Source organism: Plecotus auritus (assembly GCF_963455305.1).
Source record: "Plecotus auritus genome assembly, chromosome: 9".
In the NCBI taxonomy this organism is placed as follows: Eukaryota; Metazoa; Chordata; class Mammalia; order Chiroptera; family Vespertilionidae; genus Plecotus; species Plecotus auritus.
The window spans coordinates 53155957-53177642 of NC_137783.1; the positions used below are offsets into that span (position 1 = coordinate 53155957).

Sequence of the window (21686 nt, forward strand, 5' to 3'; positions counted from 1 at the left end):
ATGCTTGTCCAGGGAAGCCCTGTCTCAGCAGTTAGCCATGGTGAAATTTCATTTGGAGTTATAAAAATGAAGGCTTTCCAGCTCATTCATCACTATCTCCGTGGCTTTCGGATGCTTTGAGAAACTCTTGAGAATGAAGAGCTTAATAATTCCAGCCTCCTTAATGATCTCGTCTGGAAAGCATGGCAATAAGAAAGAAAAGTCACAGGAATGAATGAGAAATAGCTAAGCAGTAACGGAGGAGCTGTCAGCCAGTGAGGCGTAGCCGCAGTGAGAGCTGTGAGAAATATGCACATCAGATAAATTGAGACCCATCAAAAGTAAAAGGTCGTGCCTGGGCTGCCTGCATTTCTTTCCTTTCGGGGAGAAGCCCTGACAGAAATCCAAGGAGCTCATTTGGTTACTGAGGTTCAGCTCTGAGCTAATGATTTCAGGGACTGGCATGGAGGCGGAGGAGGGGCTGGGACCCAAATCCCAGGCCTGCTCTAGCTTTTGCTAACACATGGATTTATGGGTCCATTATGGGACAGCATCCTTTAAACGTAAGCTTAAAGCCCCTCCCCTCTCCTCCCCTCCCCTCCCCTTCTCTCCCCTCCCCTCCCCTCCCCTCCCCTCCCCTCCCCTCCCCTCCCCTCCCCTCCCCTCCCCTCCCCTCCCCTCCCCTCCCCTCCTCTCCCCTCCCCTCCCCTCCCCTCCCCTCCCCTCCCCTCCCCTCCCCTCCCCTCCCCTCCCCTCCCCTCCCCTCCCCTCCCCTCCCCTCCCCTCCCCTCCCCTCTCCTCCCCTCCCCTCCCCTTTCAGAGGGGCTGCTCATGAAGTAACTATTTTGATAGCAAATGTGAAGTTGCTGGCAGTGTTTGAGAACATCTGTGTGGGCTGCAGGGGGTGAGTAGGGGGGGAGGTCAGGTAGCACACCCATGGACGTGTGTGTCACAGCAGTAGCAGAGGCATCAGGAGCTGCTGGTTGCAAACAGCCTGCCTGCATATTAAGGTGTGACACTGGGAGAGTGAGCGCAAACCTGGACTGGGCTATGCTGGCGCTCATCTTCCCTTCCGTGTTCCTCGCCTTCTCGTCCTCACCGCGTGCAACCATGGGGGAAGGGCTGCTGCCTTCGTGCCTCTGTCCCCTGACCTTGGCCTTGCCTTTTTCTACAGAGGCCCGACAGGGGGCGCAGCAGTTAGTCAGACTGCCTTTGATGCCCAGTGCCCCCGAGGAGCCTGGGGACCTGTGGGCTGTCTCAGGTGCACCCTGCCCCCTTTAGCCCTTATCAGGAGTCCTGATCTGTATGCTGGCTTTCTGCCTCAGTTTCCAGATTGCAGCTGTTTGCTTCTGCCTTACCCCTCGACCTGTGTGGCTTAGGCTGAGGCTTGGTTTGTGTCTAGCCTGGCAGTAGCAGCCACCATGGTCAAAGCTGCCATTGCTTTCCTGGCATTATTTCACTCGATTTGGCCAGCTTTGGGTAATACTAATGTGAATCCATTTTATTGTCCACAGAAGAAATTACAAACCTAAAGAAAGGTTTAAAGAGTGTATTTGAGCCAAGGGCTGAGGAAGCAAAATCTCAAAGGATGGAGAAAATGCTCCCGGAATAGCAGCGCTGCAGTTCTTTTTATACATTTAGAATCAAAGGAGAAAATAAGGAAATGTGAAAGCCATTGGTGGTGGATTAAGGAGGCAGGAGAAAGCAAAGCAGTGCTTTTACATTGGTGGGTGCAGGAAAGTTAACATTGAACAATTACAACAGTGGGAGTAGAGATGGTGTGTGGGGAATGAGATAACACAAGTTTCCTGTAATTGTTCTGAGGCTAAGAAGGAAAATTACTGACATTTGACACGCTTAGCCAAAAGGCTGAGAAGCGATCTTTGACATTTTAAAGGTGTGTTTTCAGTGCACAAGAACAATGGACAGAGTTGCTCAAGGTAAAGATTAACGTTTCACTAAGGAAGCTCGGGCCTGGGAAGTGACTTCCCTCCAGGACCTGCCCAGGTAGGAGTTAATGGCCTGAGCTTGTGACACCAGCCAGTAGTTCCCTTTGTTCACATACCATTGAAGAGAGATTTCCTTGCTCAAGGTCAGGCCACAGGGGTTGGGGGTAGGTGGGGAGGGGGGAGACCTGATTGGAAACTCAGATTTGCCTGGTTTAGTGCTACTTTTCTTGGATGGTTTACTGAATCCTGGGGGCCCTGTCGGCCTATCCACACCGCATGTTTCTGTTTGCAGAGGTGCCGACTGCTCCCCACCCTTAGGCCACCTGGGGTTCAGCCCCTGATGAAACTACTGCTTCTTGAACCAAGGTCGGTGCCTGCACACCTGACCTTGGCCCCTGGGAACAGCAGTCCTCCGAGAGGCCTCGCAGGCTTCACGGCTGAGTCCTGCCCTGAGCACAGTAAGCCCTGTGCCAGGAGCTGGCTGTGCGCATCTACGCCTGTTGCACACTTTCCTCCAGGGCCCCTGCATGGGAAACTCTGGCCTGTGGGTGGATATGGACATGCACTGTAGCGGGGACACACGTAGGAAGAGCAGTGCAGGGCAACAGGAACACAGGCCTTGCGCACAGGACTGACGTTGGAAAGGAGGCTGTGCCTCTCCCTTTCTGCTTCCTAGTGTGAGACCTTGGGCACACACTCAGCCTCTGCAGCTGAAGTTCCCGCTCCATGAAATGGGGAGGATAGAAGTGCCTCCAGGAAAGAGTTATTATGAAGATCAGATGAACCAGTGTGTATGTAACTCTTCGCACAGTGGTAGGCATAGTGTCAGCATTCCATAAATGCTAGACCTGGGATTATAATCTTCACTAATGATTATTCAACAATATCAAGGGCCTAGTAAGTTCCAGACACGAGGCTATAGTAGGAACAAAGCAAACAACATCCTTACACTCATAGATCTTTACAAAATTATGACAATGTTTATATAAACTGTTGTGGAATTCACCTTTTTTGCATAAATTATATCATACACTACTATTTTCCTACAACTTTTATTCCACAGTTATCAGTTAGAGATCTTTGAGGTCTACCTCCAGGTCAGTGGCTCTCAAGGTGGGTGATTGGGCCCCAGAGGACAGCTGCCGGTGTCTGGAGGCACTTAGGTTGTTGCAGCTGTGCAGCGGTCAGATGCTCTCCTGCAACACACAGGACAGCCTACGACAGACACAACACACAGGACAGCCCACGGCAGGCACAACACACAGGACAGCCCACGGCAGACACAACACACAGGACAGCCCACGACAGACACAGCACACAGGACAGCCCACGGCAGACACAGCACACAGGACAGCCCACGGCAGACACAGCACACAGGACAGCCCACGGCAGACACAGCACACAGGACAGCCCACGGCAGGCACAGCACACAGGACAGCCAACGGCAGGCACAACACACAGGACAGCCCACGGCAGACACTCATCCGCCTCAAGATGCCAATAGTGCCCATGATGAGACTTGTATCTATATCTTCTTTAAACATTTAAATTGTTGCCTAAATGATATGCAACAGGTGTAACTCGTTTACTTGTTTTTGTAAGTGATTTCGTTTTACTCTGGACCTCTATTTCCTGTTAATATCTGGAAAAAGCCCTAAAAAATTCTAATTAAAGATAATCCTGTCATCTTTGCTTTAGGAGTCTCTTTCAATTTAACGTGGTTGCTTTCTAGCAAATATTCGATCATTTAAGCTCCAAATCTGGCCTCTTCCTTCTCAAGTGTTGTCTCCTTGTCCCTGATAGGTGTCTGAACACAGGGGAAGCTCTTGCCTTGGGGGAACGGGGACAAGGGTGCGGGCGGGTGGTGGTGGTGGTGGAGAGCGGGGAAGCCTGGTCAGTGACTCATCTCTAGAGCTTGTCCTCTGATTTTACTAAACTTCTAATGGCTCAGAGCTGCGGGAGCCACCTGTGGAGTCAGATATTGAGCACAGTGGGGCCTGGGGTCCTCTTTCCCATGCACTTGACTTGACCCTACCTTGACTCCTGCTGGGGCTTCTGAGTTTCAGCAACTCCCATCAACTACTGTTGGCTGAGGCCTCCCACCCCAAAGCCTGGGTTCTGGGATCATCTTGCTCTTCTCTTAGCAGGCCCTTTGGAAGCTGGACGATGCTCTTAATGACCTCTAACTTTATAGAAACCCTAAATCCTGAGGGTTGTGTTCACAAGTCACCTCTTCTATCCCTGCCCCCATAGTTTTTTTTTTTTTTATCATTATTGGAAGAAATAAGGCTATTTATTTCTTGCTTCTTTCCTTACTTACTTTCCTTTATCTCCACTCTCCACCCACCTTCCTTTTCCTCCTCAATAAGCAGCCTTTCTGATAAGTTTAATCTGTGTCTGTTGAAAGGGCTCTCATGTATATATTTATAGGAGATATATACTGAGTGACCAAATTATTATGATCTCTGAATGCATAATAATCAGGCCACTCAGTGTGTGTGTGTGTGCGTGTGTGTGTGTGTGTGTGTGTGTGTGTGTGTATACACACACACACACACACTAGAGGCCCATTGCATGAAGAGATTCATGCAATAGGCCTTCCTTCCCTTGGCTTCCAGCACTGGTTTTCCTCTAGCACCCGGGACCCAGGCCTTCGCTCCAGCCAGAGTCTGCCGTCTTCATCTTTGCTGCAGACTCCAGCTGGAGTCTGCCATCTTCGCCTTTGCTGCAGACTCCGGCCAGAGTCTGCAGTCTTGTCTTCGCTGTGGCACTCTGCTCCTGTAGATCCCTTCACCCCCTGCCCTCCCTCTCATAGCAGGCGTCCTGCCCCACCTGGCCACTCTGTGCCTGGAGCAGCTGGGCGGCCGCCATCTTTGGCCTTCTAATTTGCATACTCACTCGGATTGGCTGTGGGTGTATCGGAGGTACGGTCAGTTTGCATGTTTGTCTATTATTAGGTAAGATATTAGAGGTCCAGTGCATGAATTCGTGCATGGGTGGGGTCCAGCCAGCCTGGCCAGGGGGAGGGGACATGGGCGGTTGGCTGGCCTGCCTGCTGGTCAAAGTCCTGGTCGAGGGGACAATTTGCATATTAGCCTTTTATTATATAGGATATACACTGAGTGGCCAGATTATTATGCGTTCAGAGATCATAATAATCTGGCCACTCAGTATATATGTTCTTCATATTCCTTTTTCTCTTGAAAATGTATGTGATTTGGCCATGATGTTTTCTGTGGCTAATTTTGTATATTTTATTTTTTAAATATGTTTTTATTGATTTCAGAGAGAGGAAGAGAGAGGGGGAGAGAGATACAAATAAACATCAGTGATGAGAGAGAGTCATCCATCGGCTGCCTCTTTGCATGCCCCCTACTGGGGATCTAACTGCAATTGGGCATGTGCCCTGACTGGGAATTGAACGTGACCTCCTGGTTCACAGGTTGATGCTCAACCACTGAGCCACACCGACTGAGCTCTGTGGCTAATTTTTAGTGAAATTAGTTTTCCTGAACTGTTCAAATGAAACCAGGGCCAGGAAAGTGTTTTGTAGTCCACAGAGCCTCCTCTGTTGTTGGCAAGTCTTCATAAACCTGGGCAGCTTGCTTCCGGGGACAGCCAGGCTCTGCTCCCCTCCCCGACATGGGTCTGAACCTTCTCCTTCTTTATTTTCTTTGTCCTTATCTTCCTGAATTTTGATCCCATTCCCAATGGTGGAAGGTGGCCGTGGAGTGTTTCACCATGGGCTTCTGTACTCACCCAGGATGGGAAGGGCACAGCCCTCCCTCGTTTCAGCTGTGTGTTCTCATGTTGGTCTCCTGCTCTCTAGTGAGTTCCTGTTCGCTGCCCTTAGTCCCTCTGTCCCCCTTCTGGCGTCTTCCTCCTCCTGTCTAAGCACTTGCTATCTTGGAAGTCTTGTGTTGATGGCTTGTTCCCACCACCATTTGTATTTGGGGCTCCTGGAGATCCCTTGGCACCTAGTTTTGTTGTAAACATATCTGTGGACTTTTGGTTTTGCTCTTTAGTTGCTCTGCCTGTTTTTATTTGGGATTTGAAGAGATTGAAAAACGAAGCTGCCACCATCACCAATTCCAGAATCCACCCCCATACCCTGCACTTACATATGTGTGCATGCAAGGTGAGGAGCGTTAAATATCACTTGTGTTTCTTTAATAAAGGTGGATCTTCACTCCATTTTATTTATTTATTTATTTATTTATTTATTTATTTATTTATCCTCACCCGAGGATATTTTTCACATTGATTTTTATAGAGAGTAAAAGGGAGAGGGAGAGACAGAGAAACACTGCTGTGGATTGGTTGCCTCCCGCATGCCCCCAACCAGGGCAGGGAGCCTGCAACTGAGGTAGGTGCCCCTGACTGGAATTGACCTTTGAGTGAAAAGTATAGCTCTGTCTCCATACTCCGATGCTCTATCCTCTGAGCCAAACTGTCTAGGGCTCACTTGTGTTTCTTGATCTCACTGAGCACTAGCTGTGAGGTCCATGCTCTGGGCACCTCTGGTGTTCCAGTTCTAATTGTCGCACAGTATTCCGTAGGCCGCTGCCACCTAATTTTGCCCAATCCACTCCCTGAGTCACGGATACCCAGATTGCCTCCAACTCATCACCACCACAACTTGCTTTAAGTATCAGTTGAGTTCCTTGCACTGGATCCCTATGGACCTACATGAGGGCTTCTTTATAAGCTACCTCAGGATTAATGTTGTGGGGCCAGAGGATATGTATGCACTTAATCTGACCAGTGGTGCCAATGGCTCTCCAGAAGGCTGAGCCAGGTTCTGGTCCCAGCTGCCACACAGGAAGGATGTTCTCCCTCCATGTTTCAAACCCCTCACTGGAACATGGCAGGAATCTTGGGTCCCCTCCATGCTCACGGGAAGTTGGAGGCTGGCAGGCACCATCTTCAGATGGTTCTCTCTCCATACACACCATTTCTGCTGGGCGGTGGCCTCATTACGCAGCACCTGCTAGTTCCCCACAAAACTAGGGCCTAGGACTCCTCTACCTTCTCAGTCTCTCTGGGTGCAGAAGAGTAATGGGGGCACTCCTTCCAGTCCTTCTCGCCCCTGCCCAGCCCAGCCCAGCCCAGCCCAGCCCAGCCCAGAAGAGCTCTTTCTCTCCTGGCAGGGACTTCTCACAGGATCCACTCTCCATCCCTCTGAAGTAGGCCTATAAAACCCAGCCTTCAAACCTCTGTTCCTCTGAAAATACAGGGAGTTTCTAGAATTTAAAACTCAAGTTTTAGTTCTTTGTCTATCCTAGCTTTCAGTGATTCTCAAATTCAAAAATAACTACACCATGATTCCATGTATTAAATTGAAAAGCCCACAAAGCTCAACACTACAGTCTTAGAACTGCACGAGAAGATTTTAAACATTGCCGATTCTTGGCATGCCCAAGAAGCAGTAAACCAGACTCTCTCGGGTGGGCTGGTGCTGAGAACCAGGCTCCAGAGACTCAGCCCACTTGGACAGTTAAAGCTCATTAGTGACCATTTATTTCCAGGTGATAATCTCCCCATCCGCCAAAGGACATTGACCGGTTTTGAATGACGGCCATAGCAGTGATATGTGGGGAGCTGCAGAGCAACAATATTAAAATATTTTAAATATTAAATATTGAATATGTACAGTGTTTGCACATCCACATGTGAAGGGAGTAAAGAAAGCTTAGGGAGTGGAAAACCAGCTATCCTTGCAAGCTTTGGTGTGCTCCTTACATCATAGCCCTTTTCCTTCCACCAGGTATGATCCTTATCCTGATTTTTTTGTCCATCATTTCATTACTTTATTTACTGTTACTATGTTGATCTCCAAAAACTGTAGTGTTGAGCTTTGTGGGCTTTTCAATTTAATACATGGAATCATGGTGTAGTTATTTTTCAGTTACTTATTTTCAGTTATTAGCTTGTTTCGTGCATCATCGAAAACAACTTTCTCATTGTAGTTTTTCATCTCTGTTGTTTGGAGGTTGTACCACACTCAAACCTGTCTTTTTTGTGGTTTACATAGATAATTTAACATGTGTACTTAACATATTCTAAAGTTAATACATATCTTTACCCTCTTCCTAACCCAACCGAGTTTTTTTTTTTTAACTCCAATCCTCTTTTTCCTGATAAGATGGTTCTAGTTTCTTAAACTCTCAAATTATCCATTACAATCATTTTGTAAGTCAATATGTATATTTTGTAAAAGTTAACCTACAATATCTATGCTTTTTATCATTCCTTTTAGCATCTCAGTTTTTCTATCCAGGATCATATTTCTTTTACCTGAAGTACATCCTGGAATTCCCTTAGTCATCAACTCTCAATTCTTTTTCTGAATATGTCTTTATTTTGCACTTCTTGAAAGATAGTTTAATTAAGCAGGTGTGTTTTTTTTTTCTTGGCACACTGAAAATATTATCCTATTGTCCTCTGGCTTTAATTGTTGCAGCTAAGAAGTCAACCATTAGTCTAATTGTTTCTTCTTTGTAGGTAATCTGCTTTTTCTCTTTGGTTGGCAAAATGAGACATTGAGTAGCTTTGCGCAGTTTCACTATGATGTGTCTTCAATGAATTCTCCACCACTCATTCTTTAACTATTGCCTCTTCTCCATTCTTCTTTCCTCTTTGGGATTCAGATTATACTAGTACATGTGTCAGACCTTTCATTCTCTCCTCCCTGTCTCTTAATCTCCTGAGACTTAGATTAAACTTCTCTTATGTTACATTTGTATAAATGTGCCATGGATGTTCCATTCTTAGTCTTCACTGTGACTCTTCACTCATCGTATCCCTTCTTACCGTTCACCTCATTACCACTCCTTACTGCTCACAGGGTCTACCTGGTCTTCCAGGCCCACTTCACACCCCGCTTCGTTGCCTCTGCAAAGCCTGTCCTGACTTCTATTGGCCTCGTTGATCTTCCCCTTCTTGTTTTTTTTTTTTTATAGCCTTACTGTCCCCTGCATGAGATAACATGGTGTAGAGCAGAAAGCACTGGGCTTGGAGTCTGAGGACCTGAGTTCAAATTCTGGCTCCACCCTTAATAGCTCTGTGACCATGGCTAAGTCACTTCTCTTGTTGAGCCTCACTGTTCTCAGTTATGAACTGATGATGGTGGGGTCATCAGGAAGACTAATGGGACAAGGGCCACAGAGTGCCCAGTGCTGGCTCTGGCATAAAACGTCTCCCATGACCCTTACTGTGTCCTTTTGCCTCTCTGTCTCTAAATGGAAGCCACTTCTGGCAGCCCAGTGACCTGGGAACTGGATTTCAAGGCCACAACTGTGGAAATGTACTAGTAGCTGCGAAGTAATCCTCAGGTGAGGAAGCCCTCACTGGGTTGAGATCCTGGCACATATGCCTCCAATTTATGCCCATTGAATCCATTTTCCACCCTTGGGCATTCTCATATTCTTCCATCTAGGAAACAGCAGTATCTCCCATTGTCCTTAGCACGGTGTCTATACTTTTTTTAATGATAAGGAGAGTGCTTTGCGGCTTGACCCCTGCCTATCTCCATGCATTTTCCCATTGCCCAGCTGCTCCTATAGTGCTCCATCCAGTCACACGGAGCCCTGTGCTAATTCCTTTTGCAAGCTGCCCTCCTTGCCATGCCTGTCTGTTTTAACCTTTCTGTTCTCAGCTGTCTGTCACTTCTATACCTGGGCTCCAGAGCTGGGGCACCTTCCCTAGTATAAGCACTGTGGCTAAGGCCTTACCCTCTGTGGCCTTGATCACCATGGTTACAGCAGGCCCTCCCCCCCACCTTTTTTTTTTTAAATTTACACCAACTTTTCTTTCTGTCTGGAGCCAGAGGTTTTGGAAGGCAGGGACCAGTTCTCATCCGGTGGTGATGTCCAGATGCCCAGCCTGGGGCCTGGCTCCTAGGTTGTGTCTAATAAATACTTATTAAAGGGAGGGAAGAGGAAAGGGAAAATAAAGGAAGGAGAGAACTGCAGGGATAAACTACATTTTCCACTGTCTGGGGTGAGACTGGCTCGAAAGAATCTGCGGTTGCCTTCTCAGTAATCATTCTGGAGCCACCACCCTGGACCATTGTCTGGTAAGTCCACATGCCTCAGCCAGCCCTGGTCATTGGCTGAGCTGGAGTGTTTTCATGATCCCAGTGCTGTGCTCTGTCCTCAGCCAGGAGGGTGGGGTGGGGCCCTCCCCTCCTCTTTCCTTAGCCTGGACTATAGAGTGCTTAGAAGGGGCAGAGGTGGGTGGGGTGGGATAAGATCCATGCATTGATCCTAGAATACTTGGCTCAGAGGCAATTGGGTGTGGGGAGATAGGGAGGGCAGAGTGAACGAGACAGGAGAACATAGCAGGTTCTTCTTGCAAACATCCTGCATGCCCCAGCCACCAACCTGTTCTCTTGGGGTTGGTTTTCTGTGAAAAGGTCTTTGCCATCCTGAACTATGAGGCTGTATCACCTCTGGTCTTGAGCCAAAACGATTTTGATTTCTAGGTAAGTATCAACGAAGGGGCAGAATACACAGATGCCTACTGTTGAGACACCTGGAGAGTCTCCTAAGAATGGCCCAGGCTGGGCCCAGGGCCAGTCCCCTTCAGAGGAGGTCACCCTCAGCAGCCTCTGTTTGAGAGGATTAGGGGTGTGGGATGTGGGCAGTACAGCCTGGCAGCATTATGAGCATCACTGCTACCAGCACAAGGCAACACCCCACACTAGTACATGTGTACTGTGCTTAGTGTACCCAATGGAAATGAGGGACAACTTTATGACAACCCTATGACGTAGGTAGTGTTATCAATACCGCTTAATACTAGTAGATGAGGCTGTTGAACTGGATTTCAGAGGGGCTTAGGTAACCTGCCTAAGGCCGCCTGCTGATCAAGCCCCTGTGCTGTGATTAAAAAAATAGTTTATATTGATTTCAGAGAGAGGAAGGGAGAGGGAGAGAGAGAGAGAAACATCAACGATGAGAGAGAATTATCGATTGGCTGCCTCCTGCATGCTCCCAACTGGGGATCAAGCCTATAACCTGGGCATGTGCCCTGACAAGAAATTGAACCATGACCGTCTAGTTCATGGGTCAATGCTCAAGCACTGAACCACGCCGGCCGGGCTGTGCTGTGATTTTAGTCCATGCACTTGTTCTCTGCTCCAAACTAGTCCCTCTACATCCCCGGCACTTGTGGTATAACGTCACAGTTTTGGTGTCCATTTGGGTCTTCCAGAAAGCAGAAATGCATGAGATTTATTGGAGGAAATGCCTGGGAAGATAAAGAGGAGCAGGAGAGGGTGGCAGATTCTTCAGATGTGGTGCAGGCCTGACTCCTAGGAAGGGAGAGATGGAAGGAAGGACCATCGGGAGGGAGAGCCTGGTGCTGGAGAAAATCCCAGTCAGGCTGATGGGAAGCCTGGAGGAAAGATTGCTCACTAGAGGAGACCCACACTGGGTAGGAATGGCAGCTCTGAACCCATGTCTCAGTCACAGAAACCCTGTGCTCTGAGTCAGGGGGTCTCGGTCTGGTATCCCCTGTGCTGGAAGCAGCCTGGGGGCAGCATGCCTCAGCATGGGTCCTGAAGATGCAGCAGCTGGAGGCTGCCAGTTCCCCACATTGCTCCTGGCAGCAGGGTCTGTCTTGAAGGGAGACCTGGGTCGCATGCTCACAGGGCCACAAGCTCTGTTCTTGAGCTGTCCACAGCCTGTTTACTAATATACTGTAGAGTTTGGGCAGGGTGTTGCAAAAGCCCCAAGATGGGCTGTCCCTGCAGCCTCCTGGGATAGAGCCATTTCCTGGAGGGTGAACAGGCGTACCCTGAATCAAGGGACCCTGCCGAGGGGTGAGGGGTGGGTGTGGTGGGGCGGGGTGGGGCGGCTAGTTGGGAGGAGGGACTGAAATACAGAAATGTGAGCTTTGCCATTTTAGCCCAGAGAGGCTGCCCTTTCTAATTCAACCACTCAGAGGGACTTATTTTTCTAACTTGCTGTTACACTGGGTAAAACCACCTTGTGGAGGATTGCAGAATCGGAAAGAGTTTGTTCTTTGAGCTGAAGGGAAGCTTAATTATGTGCCTCTATTAAGAAATTGTTTGCCTACTGTCCACAGGTAGACAGAGGAAGCCTTTTTACTTCTAAAGAGGAAGTACTGTTTCCAGGTGCTCATTATAATGGAGGGGCACGGGAATCATGAGTCATCCAGATCTCATCATCAAGGCTCTCCACAGGGCAATGCTGTTGACTTGCATTTGTAATGGGTGGATGCTACAATTCTGGGTCATTACTAATTCTTTTTTTTAAAAAAAATATATTTTATTGATTTTTTACAGAGAGGAAGGGAAAGGGATAGAGAGTTAGAAACATCGATGAGAGAGAAACATCCATCAGCTGCCTCCTGCACACCTCCTACTGGGGATGTGCCTGCAACCAAGGTACATGCCCTTGACTGGAATAGAACTTGGGACCTTTCAGTCTGCAGGCCGACGTCCAGTCTCTATCCACTGAGCCAAACCAGTTAGGGCTCATTACTAATTATTTGTAATGGATATAAATGAGTGTGGCTTAATTTAGAGGAAAGTGTGCTAAACTGTGGGAACTCCACCCCAGGCTGACAGCTGGCTGCTCTGGACCAAGATGGCCCCTCAGTGGCCTGAGGCAAGAGCTGGACAGCCCCCAGTGGCCCCTCCATGCCTTTGACACAGGCTGAAGGGCAGGAAGAACCTGCTGACTTTTGTTTTTATCTTTTTTAAACCAGGAATCATTAGCCGAGAAGATGCAGAAGATCTCCTTGAGAACATGACTGAGGGAGCATTTCTGGTCCGGGTCAGTGAGAAAATCTGGGGCTACACCCTCTCCTATCGCCTGCAGAAGGGGTTCAAACACTTTCTCGTGGATGCCTCTGGGGACTTTTACAGCTTCCTGGGAGTGGACCCCAATCGCCACGCAACGCTCACCGATCTCATTGATTTCCACAAGGTAGTGCTCTTAGCGGTGCTGCTCAGGGGATAAAGCTGGTAAAAACGTGAGCTGAAGGGAGCGCCAGGCTGGAGGCCTTCAATGAGATGGGGATGGAGAGTGAGCAGACAGGGCCACAGGGATATGGAACTTGGGGTAGAAGAGACCAGAAGTTGTCTAGACCAGGCAATACAGGTCTTCTCTCTGGCTTACCCTCTGACCCATGTAGGCTCCTCAGGAGGGTCCCCAGCCCTCCTCTCACCTTGAGTACCTGAGTGCTCCCTACTGTCAACACGTAGGGGCTGGTTGACCAGCCTTCTGTCCAAGACCAGTTCTCATCCCCAACTCATCTCCAGGATGTCCCTCTTGGGGACATTCTAGAAAGGCCTCTTGCAGCTTTGTAGAGTTAGCTGGAGCCTAACAAGCAACCCCATGGTTAGAGAAGCTTTCCTTGTAGAGTTACCATCTCTCTTGTTCCAACTACAGCTTTACCATGGAGTAGGTGTGTGACCTTGAGCAGCTTCCTTGGTCTCTCTGAGCTTTAGTTACCTGCCCGGGCCAATGGATATAATAATACTTAGCCCAGATCCTCTGAGCATTAAATGAGGGGATGTATGCACCAGGACTCTAACTACAAAGTGATAGGGAGTCTCATTTCCCAGAGCTCTGTCTGCTGAGGACTCACATTGAGAAAGATGGTGCCTTCTAAATAAGATATTTAGAAAGAAGCAATTTCTGTGTTATTGTGGCTACTGGCATCAATAGTAACTGAAAGAAAGACAAAGGTGGAACTCGGTGACTTGGAAGGGCAGGACCCAGGGATTCTGAGACAGAGCTGTGGTACCTCAGGGGTCCACCCTCTACCTGAGCTTTGCAGGGGTAGAAAGTCCTGCAGAACTACTTGGCTGTCTCACGGGGCTTTTCTATAATAGGGACTCTTGGATTTGTATTGCTTTTTCTTTATGGATGTCCCCAAGCTCTAGGGACAACTCTTAACCTGATCTTATCTGTAAAGCACATAGAAAATCACTCCTTTACCAAATATCTAGACACTTGGAGGAGAGTACTGCCTGGGAGACTAGGCTAACTCAGATCAAGGCAGAGTTCTACTTGTGTTGGGAAGAGTCTTCTAATAACTGTAGGAAAGAGAGAGGGAGGGGATGTGAGAATATTGGCACCTTCTCTGTGTCAAGCGCTGTGCCTGTTGCTCTACGTACATGTTCTCATTTCATCTTCACCATAGCTCTGTGTGGGAGGCATATTAGTTCCATTTCACAGATCTGGAAAGGGAGCTTGTCTAAGTTTTCATGGCTGATACAGCTGGGTCTAGGAGTTAAGCCTCAGGCCGTGTATCTCTCAAGCTTGTGCTTTCCCCACTAAACCACATTGCTTGCTTTTCCTGTCCAAGGTAAGCTGCTTTGAGCGATGAGCTCTGTGTCCTTGGAAGTGATCAAACAAAGGGTAAATGCTCATCTCTCAGAGATGCTGTAGACAGGTTCCTGAAGAGGAAGGCTCACCCAGATGTCTTTGAAGGCGCTTATTCTCTCCCAAATCTAAGGTTTGAGACTGACAATTTAGTTTCTAACACTGAAGAGAGAGCTCATCTAGGCCCATACGGAGATCTGGTGGCCAGTTTTACAAGTTAAAAATTTAATTATACAATTAATTTAAGATTACATTCTAAGAAAAATCAAATATAATACCAAGTGTAAGTGTTGTTCATGTCAAAGCCGGGTTTCCATCCTCCACCATGTACCTTTATACACTTGATCTTTTCCTGAATCGTAATTAGGAGCCCATCCTTCTCATCCCAAGCATTTTGATCTTTAATGCCCAAGTATTTCCTGGGCATTAATATAGAAATATATGTATAAAAGGACATACATAGTTTTTTATTTTTTATAAACTGGATAATCCTCGTCCAATAGCTCAGCAATTTGATTTTAAACATGCTTAATATATTATAGAATGTATTTTGTAAAAGCATGGACCCTGGAATCAGGCTGCCAAGTTTTAAATTTCAACTCTATGACTGTATGTGACTTTGGGCAACTACTCACACTCTTGTGCCTTAGTTTCCCTCTGAGTAAGATGGAAATGTCTCATGAAATGTGAAAGATATAGCATATGTGCTATCGATCCCTGACCCAGTGCCCAGTGCCCAGTGCATTCACCTCTTAGGGTTACTGTGAGGTTCCAGTGAGACATCACTGTGAAGTACTAGACCAATGTACCTACCATTTGTGAGTTATCAGGACACTGGCTGTCATTGAGCACTGAGGTATCTCCATGCCAATCCACATGCACATCCTTGTAAAAACCCATGGTATTCCATGGCATGGATGTATATTAGAATTCAGTCCCCTTTTTTTCAGATCATGAACACTTTCTTTTTTTTAAAAAAAACAAAATTAAATTCTTTATTGTTGAAAGTATTACTCCCTCCTCCTTTTGAAGAGCACTGGTGTAGCTCCCAGGTTTTGATGGTCACAAACAGCGCTGTAGAGACTGGCTCATATATATCAGTTTGGGCACATGTGTGGTTATTTCTCTAGGATGGACCCTCAAATTGGAATTTCTGGGAAGAAGACTATGCACATTTTAATTTGAAAATATCTGCCAGATTGCCTTCCAAAAATGTAGTGCCAACTCATGCTCCTGCCAAAACTACACGAGGCTCACACTGCTGCCAACACTGGGACTATTAGTCATTTACATTTTCCCCATCAGATGGGCAGACAGTGGATCTCACTCTTGTTTAACTTGCATTTATCTGATTATTTCTGATGCTGAGGCTCTTTTCATATGTTTAATGGCCTCTTGGATTTCTACTATGAATTGTCTGTTCATATCTTTTGTCCATTTTTCTTCTTAGGTGTCTCTTTCTTATTGATGTGCTGGTTTTTCCAGCGACTAAATTGCTCTGTAGTTATGTCCATTCTACTCTTCAGTTCTTCTGTTGAGATTTTCCTTGTGATTTAAATGTGAATCCTTGTCATGCCCAGGCATTCTCTAATTGGCTCTTTTTAAATAATAGCCTATTCTTGTTTCATGGGTGCTTTATCTTCTTAGTCCACCGAGAAGATTAATACACATCTCTTAAAGGTTCTTTCTGTTTGTTTTATACACTTGATCTTTTCCTGAATCATAATTAGGAGCCTATCCTTCTCATCCCAAGCATTTTGATCTTTATACTCTTAAAGTTCTGTTGTTGAGGTTGCCATTTTTCTTTCATGGTTATGGTTTTTCTTAAATAGTTACAGATTATGAATGAGGAGGTGATTTTTCGACTTTGAGCTTCTTATTTACCCGTCAGTGGATACAATTCCTGTTTCCCAATCCCGTTCTCTTTATGCTGTCAGGGTTGGCATTGATAGCGAGCAGTTCATCTTTTGGAGATGGGAGTGTTTGAAATTTGTGGGTCTCTTTGCCCCGCTAAGTGCCTCTCCTTACCCTCTACCCTGCCCGAGACAAAGACCTCTGTGGCCTGGGGGTCCCCAACCTGCCCACTGATACTTGCCCCACAGTAACACCTCTGAAAAACCTCATCCTGTATATCTTTTGGTTTTCAAGTACTCCTCAACATTTTTGATTTGTTGATTGTCTTTCTTATTTTCCCATACTTTTATGCATTTATTTATTTTTTAAAAGCAGATTCCCCCCTCCCCCCCCCCCCCCCCGTGATTTCTAGAAACTTGAATGAGGAGGAGGCAGGTACATATTCTTAGTTTTTCTATCTTGAATTCATTTCTCTCTGGTGGATGCTTATTTCCCTTTGTTGAGTATAGTGAATATTTCTATTTTTTTTTAGGAGGAAATTATCACTGTTTCTGGGGGAGAGCTGCTGCAGGAGCCCTGTGGCCAGAGGGACAGCCCTCCAGACTACCATCTGCTGTTTGAATAACGTTTCCCCCTAAGCTACTGGACTCCTTTAGGCATCCTTTTTTTTGAACCCAAGAACTTCTCAGCTCAAATCCTTATGGCCTTCTGGAAGATTCACCACCATCCAGAGGATTAAGTAGATTAGACTGTCTCAAGAGCTACGAAAGATAGGGCCTATGTGCTGCCGGCCCCTGTCCCAGTGCCCAGGACAGAAATGGCTACTGGTTGATGCAGAGCTTTCATGAAGAATTTGGATAGCCGTCAGAAGATGAAGCCTATTTGTTGTGGCTGCTCTAACTCAGCTCCTAGAGCCCATGGATCATGTTTTTGTAATCCAAAATAATGCCAGTGCCGAACTCTGAATTCAACATATGGTGTCCATTCAATAAATGTCTGTTGAATGAATGTACTGTTTTTCTGAAAGTTTTCAGCACTAATCCCTGATTTCTAGTAAGGGATTTCCTACTTATCACTCTTTATAAAGTCATGGAAATGATGGAGGATGCTGCATCTTTAATGATGTTCATCATCACTTCAGTGACATTATTAGTGGAATTGCTAAGGTTTCTGAGCCCCAGCTTCTAGAGCAGATGACTGATACTTCCCCGCCTTCCTTACTCACCTCTTCTGCCTCCCCTCCTCTGTCTGAAACCACATCTTGGCTCTCATTCTGCAATATGGAGGCAATGATTTTATATGTTCTTATAGCTGTGCCCCAAACATGGGGTGAAGTATAATTTAAGAATGGTCGTAGACATCTGAAAAGTCCTTTGCTCTCTAGGATTTAGCCCTTTCCTTCAGGTTACTCAAATGAATACCTTGCCTTCATTGTCCTTTTATTTTTGATTCTATTGTCCACTTATTTTAAATATGTTCTCCCCATTAAGAAGAAGATTCTCCCAATAACGTCTCAACTACTCTGAGGGATGGAGTCTATGTGTGCACATTTACGTTTCACACTTAAGGACATAGACATAGAGACAGCATTGTGTTTGGTGAGAGTAAGATGAATGGACTCTGTAGATGTCAATGACCTGGTTTACCTTACTTGACAGGTATCAAACATCCCTCATGTTCTACTTCACCTCTTGCCTCATCTGTTCCTCACATCCTTGATCTCTTGTTTCACCCCAGTCTCCACCTTTGCAGCCATTTTTGCACAGGCTCTACTCTCCCCACACTGTCTGTCAGCTGCATGTGAGCATAAGCCAGCAGCACCTTGCCCCGAGCGGTGCTCTGGGCCTCTCGTCTGCTGTTGCTGCAGAGGCAGGAGACATCATGCAACCAGGAAGAGCTGGGAAGTGAACTCTCCATGCGGTGAGCCTTTATCAATGGGAGACAGTGGCTGATAAGTCAATTTTCTCTCTTTCTCCTCCCAGAGGGACTTTTCAAACAGTCCTGCACCATCAGCAACTAGCCATAGAGAAGCCAAGCAGTGGTGAGGTCAGCACCCTGCCCTCCTGTCTGTTCTTCCTCCTTCGATGCCTCACTCTCCTTTCTCTTTCTCCTGCTCCCCTGGGATTGCACTCCTGTGTCAAGTAGCAGCAGGTAAGCACTTATCATAGGTTCTGCCTGTTGGGGAAGCTGGGGAAGGGCCCATCACCCAAATATATTTAATAATACCACTTGCACTCTGCCTCCATGGCTTCCCTCCTATCCGTCTGTCTCACAGGCCCCTGGATGGATAGAATGCCGGGATGGGGGGACCTTGCTTTCTAAACTCTAAAGTGCTTTAAAACCATAGATGATTTTATTAAAATTACCTCCTTTCTATGGGACTCAGAGGAACCGAATTTTAGCTTTGGTTACACTACCTCCCCACTGCCTGACGGTTCAAGTCACACTAACGCTCAGTAGAACAGAGAAGAGAAAGTTCTGTGTGGCCATTGCTAAGTTTTTTGGCAGATCAGTTCAATGATGAGTATGGAATCTCTGTCCAAGTGAGCTGTGTTGCTAATTGCAACACTACAACAGCGACAATTATTTCGTGCTCAGCGGTGAGGTGGCCAGGGGATAGATTGGATGTGCTGATTTTTCAGGTGTTAGAAGGAAGTTTTAATTCCAAGAAAGAGCAGCAGCTTTGAAAGCAGACCAAGCTGTGTTGAGAATCGTTGCTCTGTCACCCCAATTAATGTGTGAGACTCAGTAGCCAAGGTGTCCGTACCTAACACATTTGTTTCATTTTACTTGGGATCTGCACTTTCTGCATTTTCATATATTTTAGGTTTTACCTGTCCCTAAAATAAATTTCTTGTATGTTGTCCTGCAAATAGAATCACATTCTGGAAAACTGCAATTTCATCTTGAGAATTTTAGTATGATAATAAATGTCAAGATTCTCAAATAAAGGAATTGCTGTTTTCCCCCCTGAGCCCTACAGATATAATAAAAAACAGCTACTACAAGCTCAGGCAGGGAAGACTTACAATCTGTAACCAGAAAGAGAAGTTGTAAAGAACACTAATGAGTCAGTGGAAGATACATTTCAAGGCACGAACGAGGAGCTTTGGGTACAGACTTAGGGAGGTCCCTGTGTGGCGGAGTGGGGAGCTGTGCCCTGGTGTTACAGAAGACCGGAGAAGAATCAAGCAACGCTTAGAGAGATGGAGTTACACTTTATCATTATTATTATTATGCGTGGGCTGAGAAAAAATTGTATTTCAAATTCTGGGCTCCAACATGGAGGAAGTTTCTCTATTTATATCTTTTTACCCCCTTTGTCTCCCAAATATGGGGTTTTTCCGGACCTTTTTGCAAGTTCTTTTTTTTTTTTTTTTTTTAAATATATTTTATTGATTTTTTACAGAGAGGAAGGAAGAGGGATAGAGAGTTAGAAACATCGATGAGAGAGAAACATCGATCAGCTGCCTCTTGCACACCCCCTACTGGGGATGTGCCCGCAACCAAGTTACGTGCCCTTGACCGGAATCGAACCTGGGACCTTTCAGTCCACAGGCCGACGCTCTATCCACTGAGCCAAACCGGTTTTGGCCTTTTTGCAAGTTCTTAAAGAGCCCTATGTGCTGGGGCTTTGAGACCTCAACCAAAGGCTTGGCCTGGCGCCAGCACTGATAACTTCATCTGGGGAAGTTTTATGGCCTCTCTGGAATGGGAGTAGTCTTATTTTCCTTATTATTTAAGCAAGCAAGCATTTACAGAAGCCAAAATAACAGGGTTAGAATGTCAAACAGCAGTTTTTATATAAGATGGATGCTTCACTGGGAGTGAGTGTGTCAGGAGCACGGGCTGAAAGAGGCCTCTGAGAGTGAGCCGTTGGAAGGGAGACGTGGACATGAAGACCTGGCACCGGGGGACTGTGTCCCCTTTTGTACCCTTGAGCCCTTCGTTACCCTCAGCACTAAATTTGGGGACAGAAAGACCTTTGTTCTGTGACCTCGATTTTCTGGGCCACAGTTTCTTCTGTGAAATGGGATAAACAGTGCCTGTCTCAGAGGGTGGCTGTGTAAGTAACATAGTGTGTGCTTTTGTAATAGTAACGACAGCATTTCAGCTCTGTGTGTGCGTGTGTGTATGTGTGTATGTAAGTCTCACAGCCACGCCGAGGGAGACAATGCTGTCATCTCTATCTTGCACACGGGGAAACTGAGGCCCGGAGAAGCTCAGAACTTTCCCCGGGGCCACTTTTCTGGGAAGTTGTATTTTATCAGTCTATGTAGACCAGTGGTTGGCAAACTGCGGCTCACGAGCCACATGCGGCTCTTTGGCCCCTTGTGTGTGGCTCTTCCACAAAATACCATGGCCTGGGCGAGTCTATTTTGAAGAAGTGGCGTTAGAAGAAGTTTAAGTCTAAAAAATTTGGCTCTCAAAAGAAATTTCAATCGTTGTACTGTTGATATTTGGCTCTATTGACTAATGAGTTTGTCGACCACTGGTGTAGACCATAAGCCAGTCCTCAAACTGAGATGTGCAGATCAAACACGAGTTGATGTTCTTAAGACACAGGTTCTCCTTCCACCAACAAGGGTGGGGCTTGAGCTCTGTGTGTCTACCAAGCCCTGGGTGCTGCTGCTGGACTGTCCCCACAGCCTGGACAGCAGGGCTTGCAGACGATGGTGTGGGCCACCCTCGGCCTCTGCCTGCGTTTCCCAGAGCCAAGCGTGGTTTTCACATTAGCCAGTGACTGGAAGAAATTAAAAAGGAGAATAAGCTTTTATGACCTGTGAAAATAAAATTATATTACATTCAAATTTCATTGTTCACAAATAAATAAAGTTTTATTGGAATACAGCCATGCTCATCTGTTTACGTCGTGTCTTTGGCTATGAACTGCAAAGTCTAAAATGTTTATTATGTGTCTTTTTACAGAAAAGGTTTGCCGACTCCAGCTTTAAATTATGGTGCATAAATTAGGAATTGTTCTGCTTTCTTTCCCTGCTTTTTAAAAGTCTAGTTGTAGGAAAGATTCCAACACCATCATTTCCGCTTCAGAGACACCCAAGTCAATGTGTTACGTGTTCCAGCAGTGCTCTCATTTTAAATTTAAATCTCATCTCATTGCTAGTGACCAAAAAGGAGGCCTGTTTCTTAGTCAAAGGATTTTAACCAAGTGCAAGCGAGTACTGTTGCAGATGGAGATACCTTGTTTGGGGATAGAATCCTTTGCCATCTGGAATCTGTCATACTTTCGGACACTTACCTGTATGTACCTGTTGCCCTTTAGTCTGTGAGGGCCTGGAGGTCAGAACCTGAATGTTTACTTTGGGTTTCATGGTGCCTGGCACAGTGAATGTTGAATGCCATTTGTTGTAGATCCAGGACAAATGGACTGTGCAGACTTCAAAGATCTGCTTTAACCTTCAGAGGAGCCCTGCTGGGAAAAGCCCAGGCAGAACCTACTACTCTCAGTTGTCAAGGGCCGTGGTTAGCAAACTGCGGCTCGCGAGCCACATGCGGCTCTTTGGCCCCTTGAGTGTGGCTC

The 21686-nt window shown here is 46.5% G+C and overlaps 1 protein-coding gene across 1 annotated transcript in view; it reads left to right on the forward strand.

The window, feature by feature from the left end:
* Positions 1-17150, forward strand: part of SH2D4B (SH2 domain containing 4B) — a 74029-nt gene extending 56879 nt beyond the window's left edge. The window contains exons 6-7 of the mRNA XM_080641208.1: positions 12666-12886; positions 16677-17150. Coding sequence (XP_080497334.1) covers positions 12666-12886; positions 16677-16769 — 314 coding nt within the window. The 3' untranslated portion in view covers positions 16770-17150. The remainder of the gene's footprint in view (positions 1-12665; positions 12887-16676) is intronic.
* The last annotated feature ends 4536 nt before the right edge of the window (positions 17151-21686 follow it).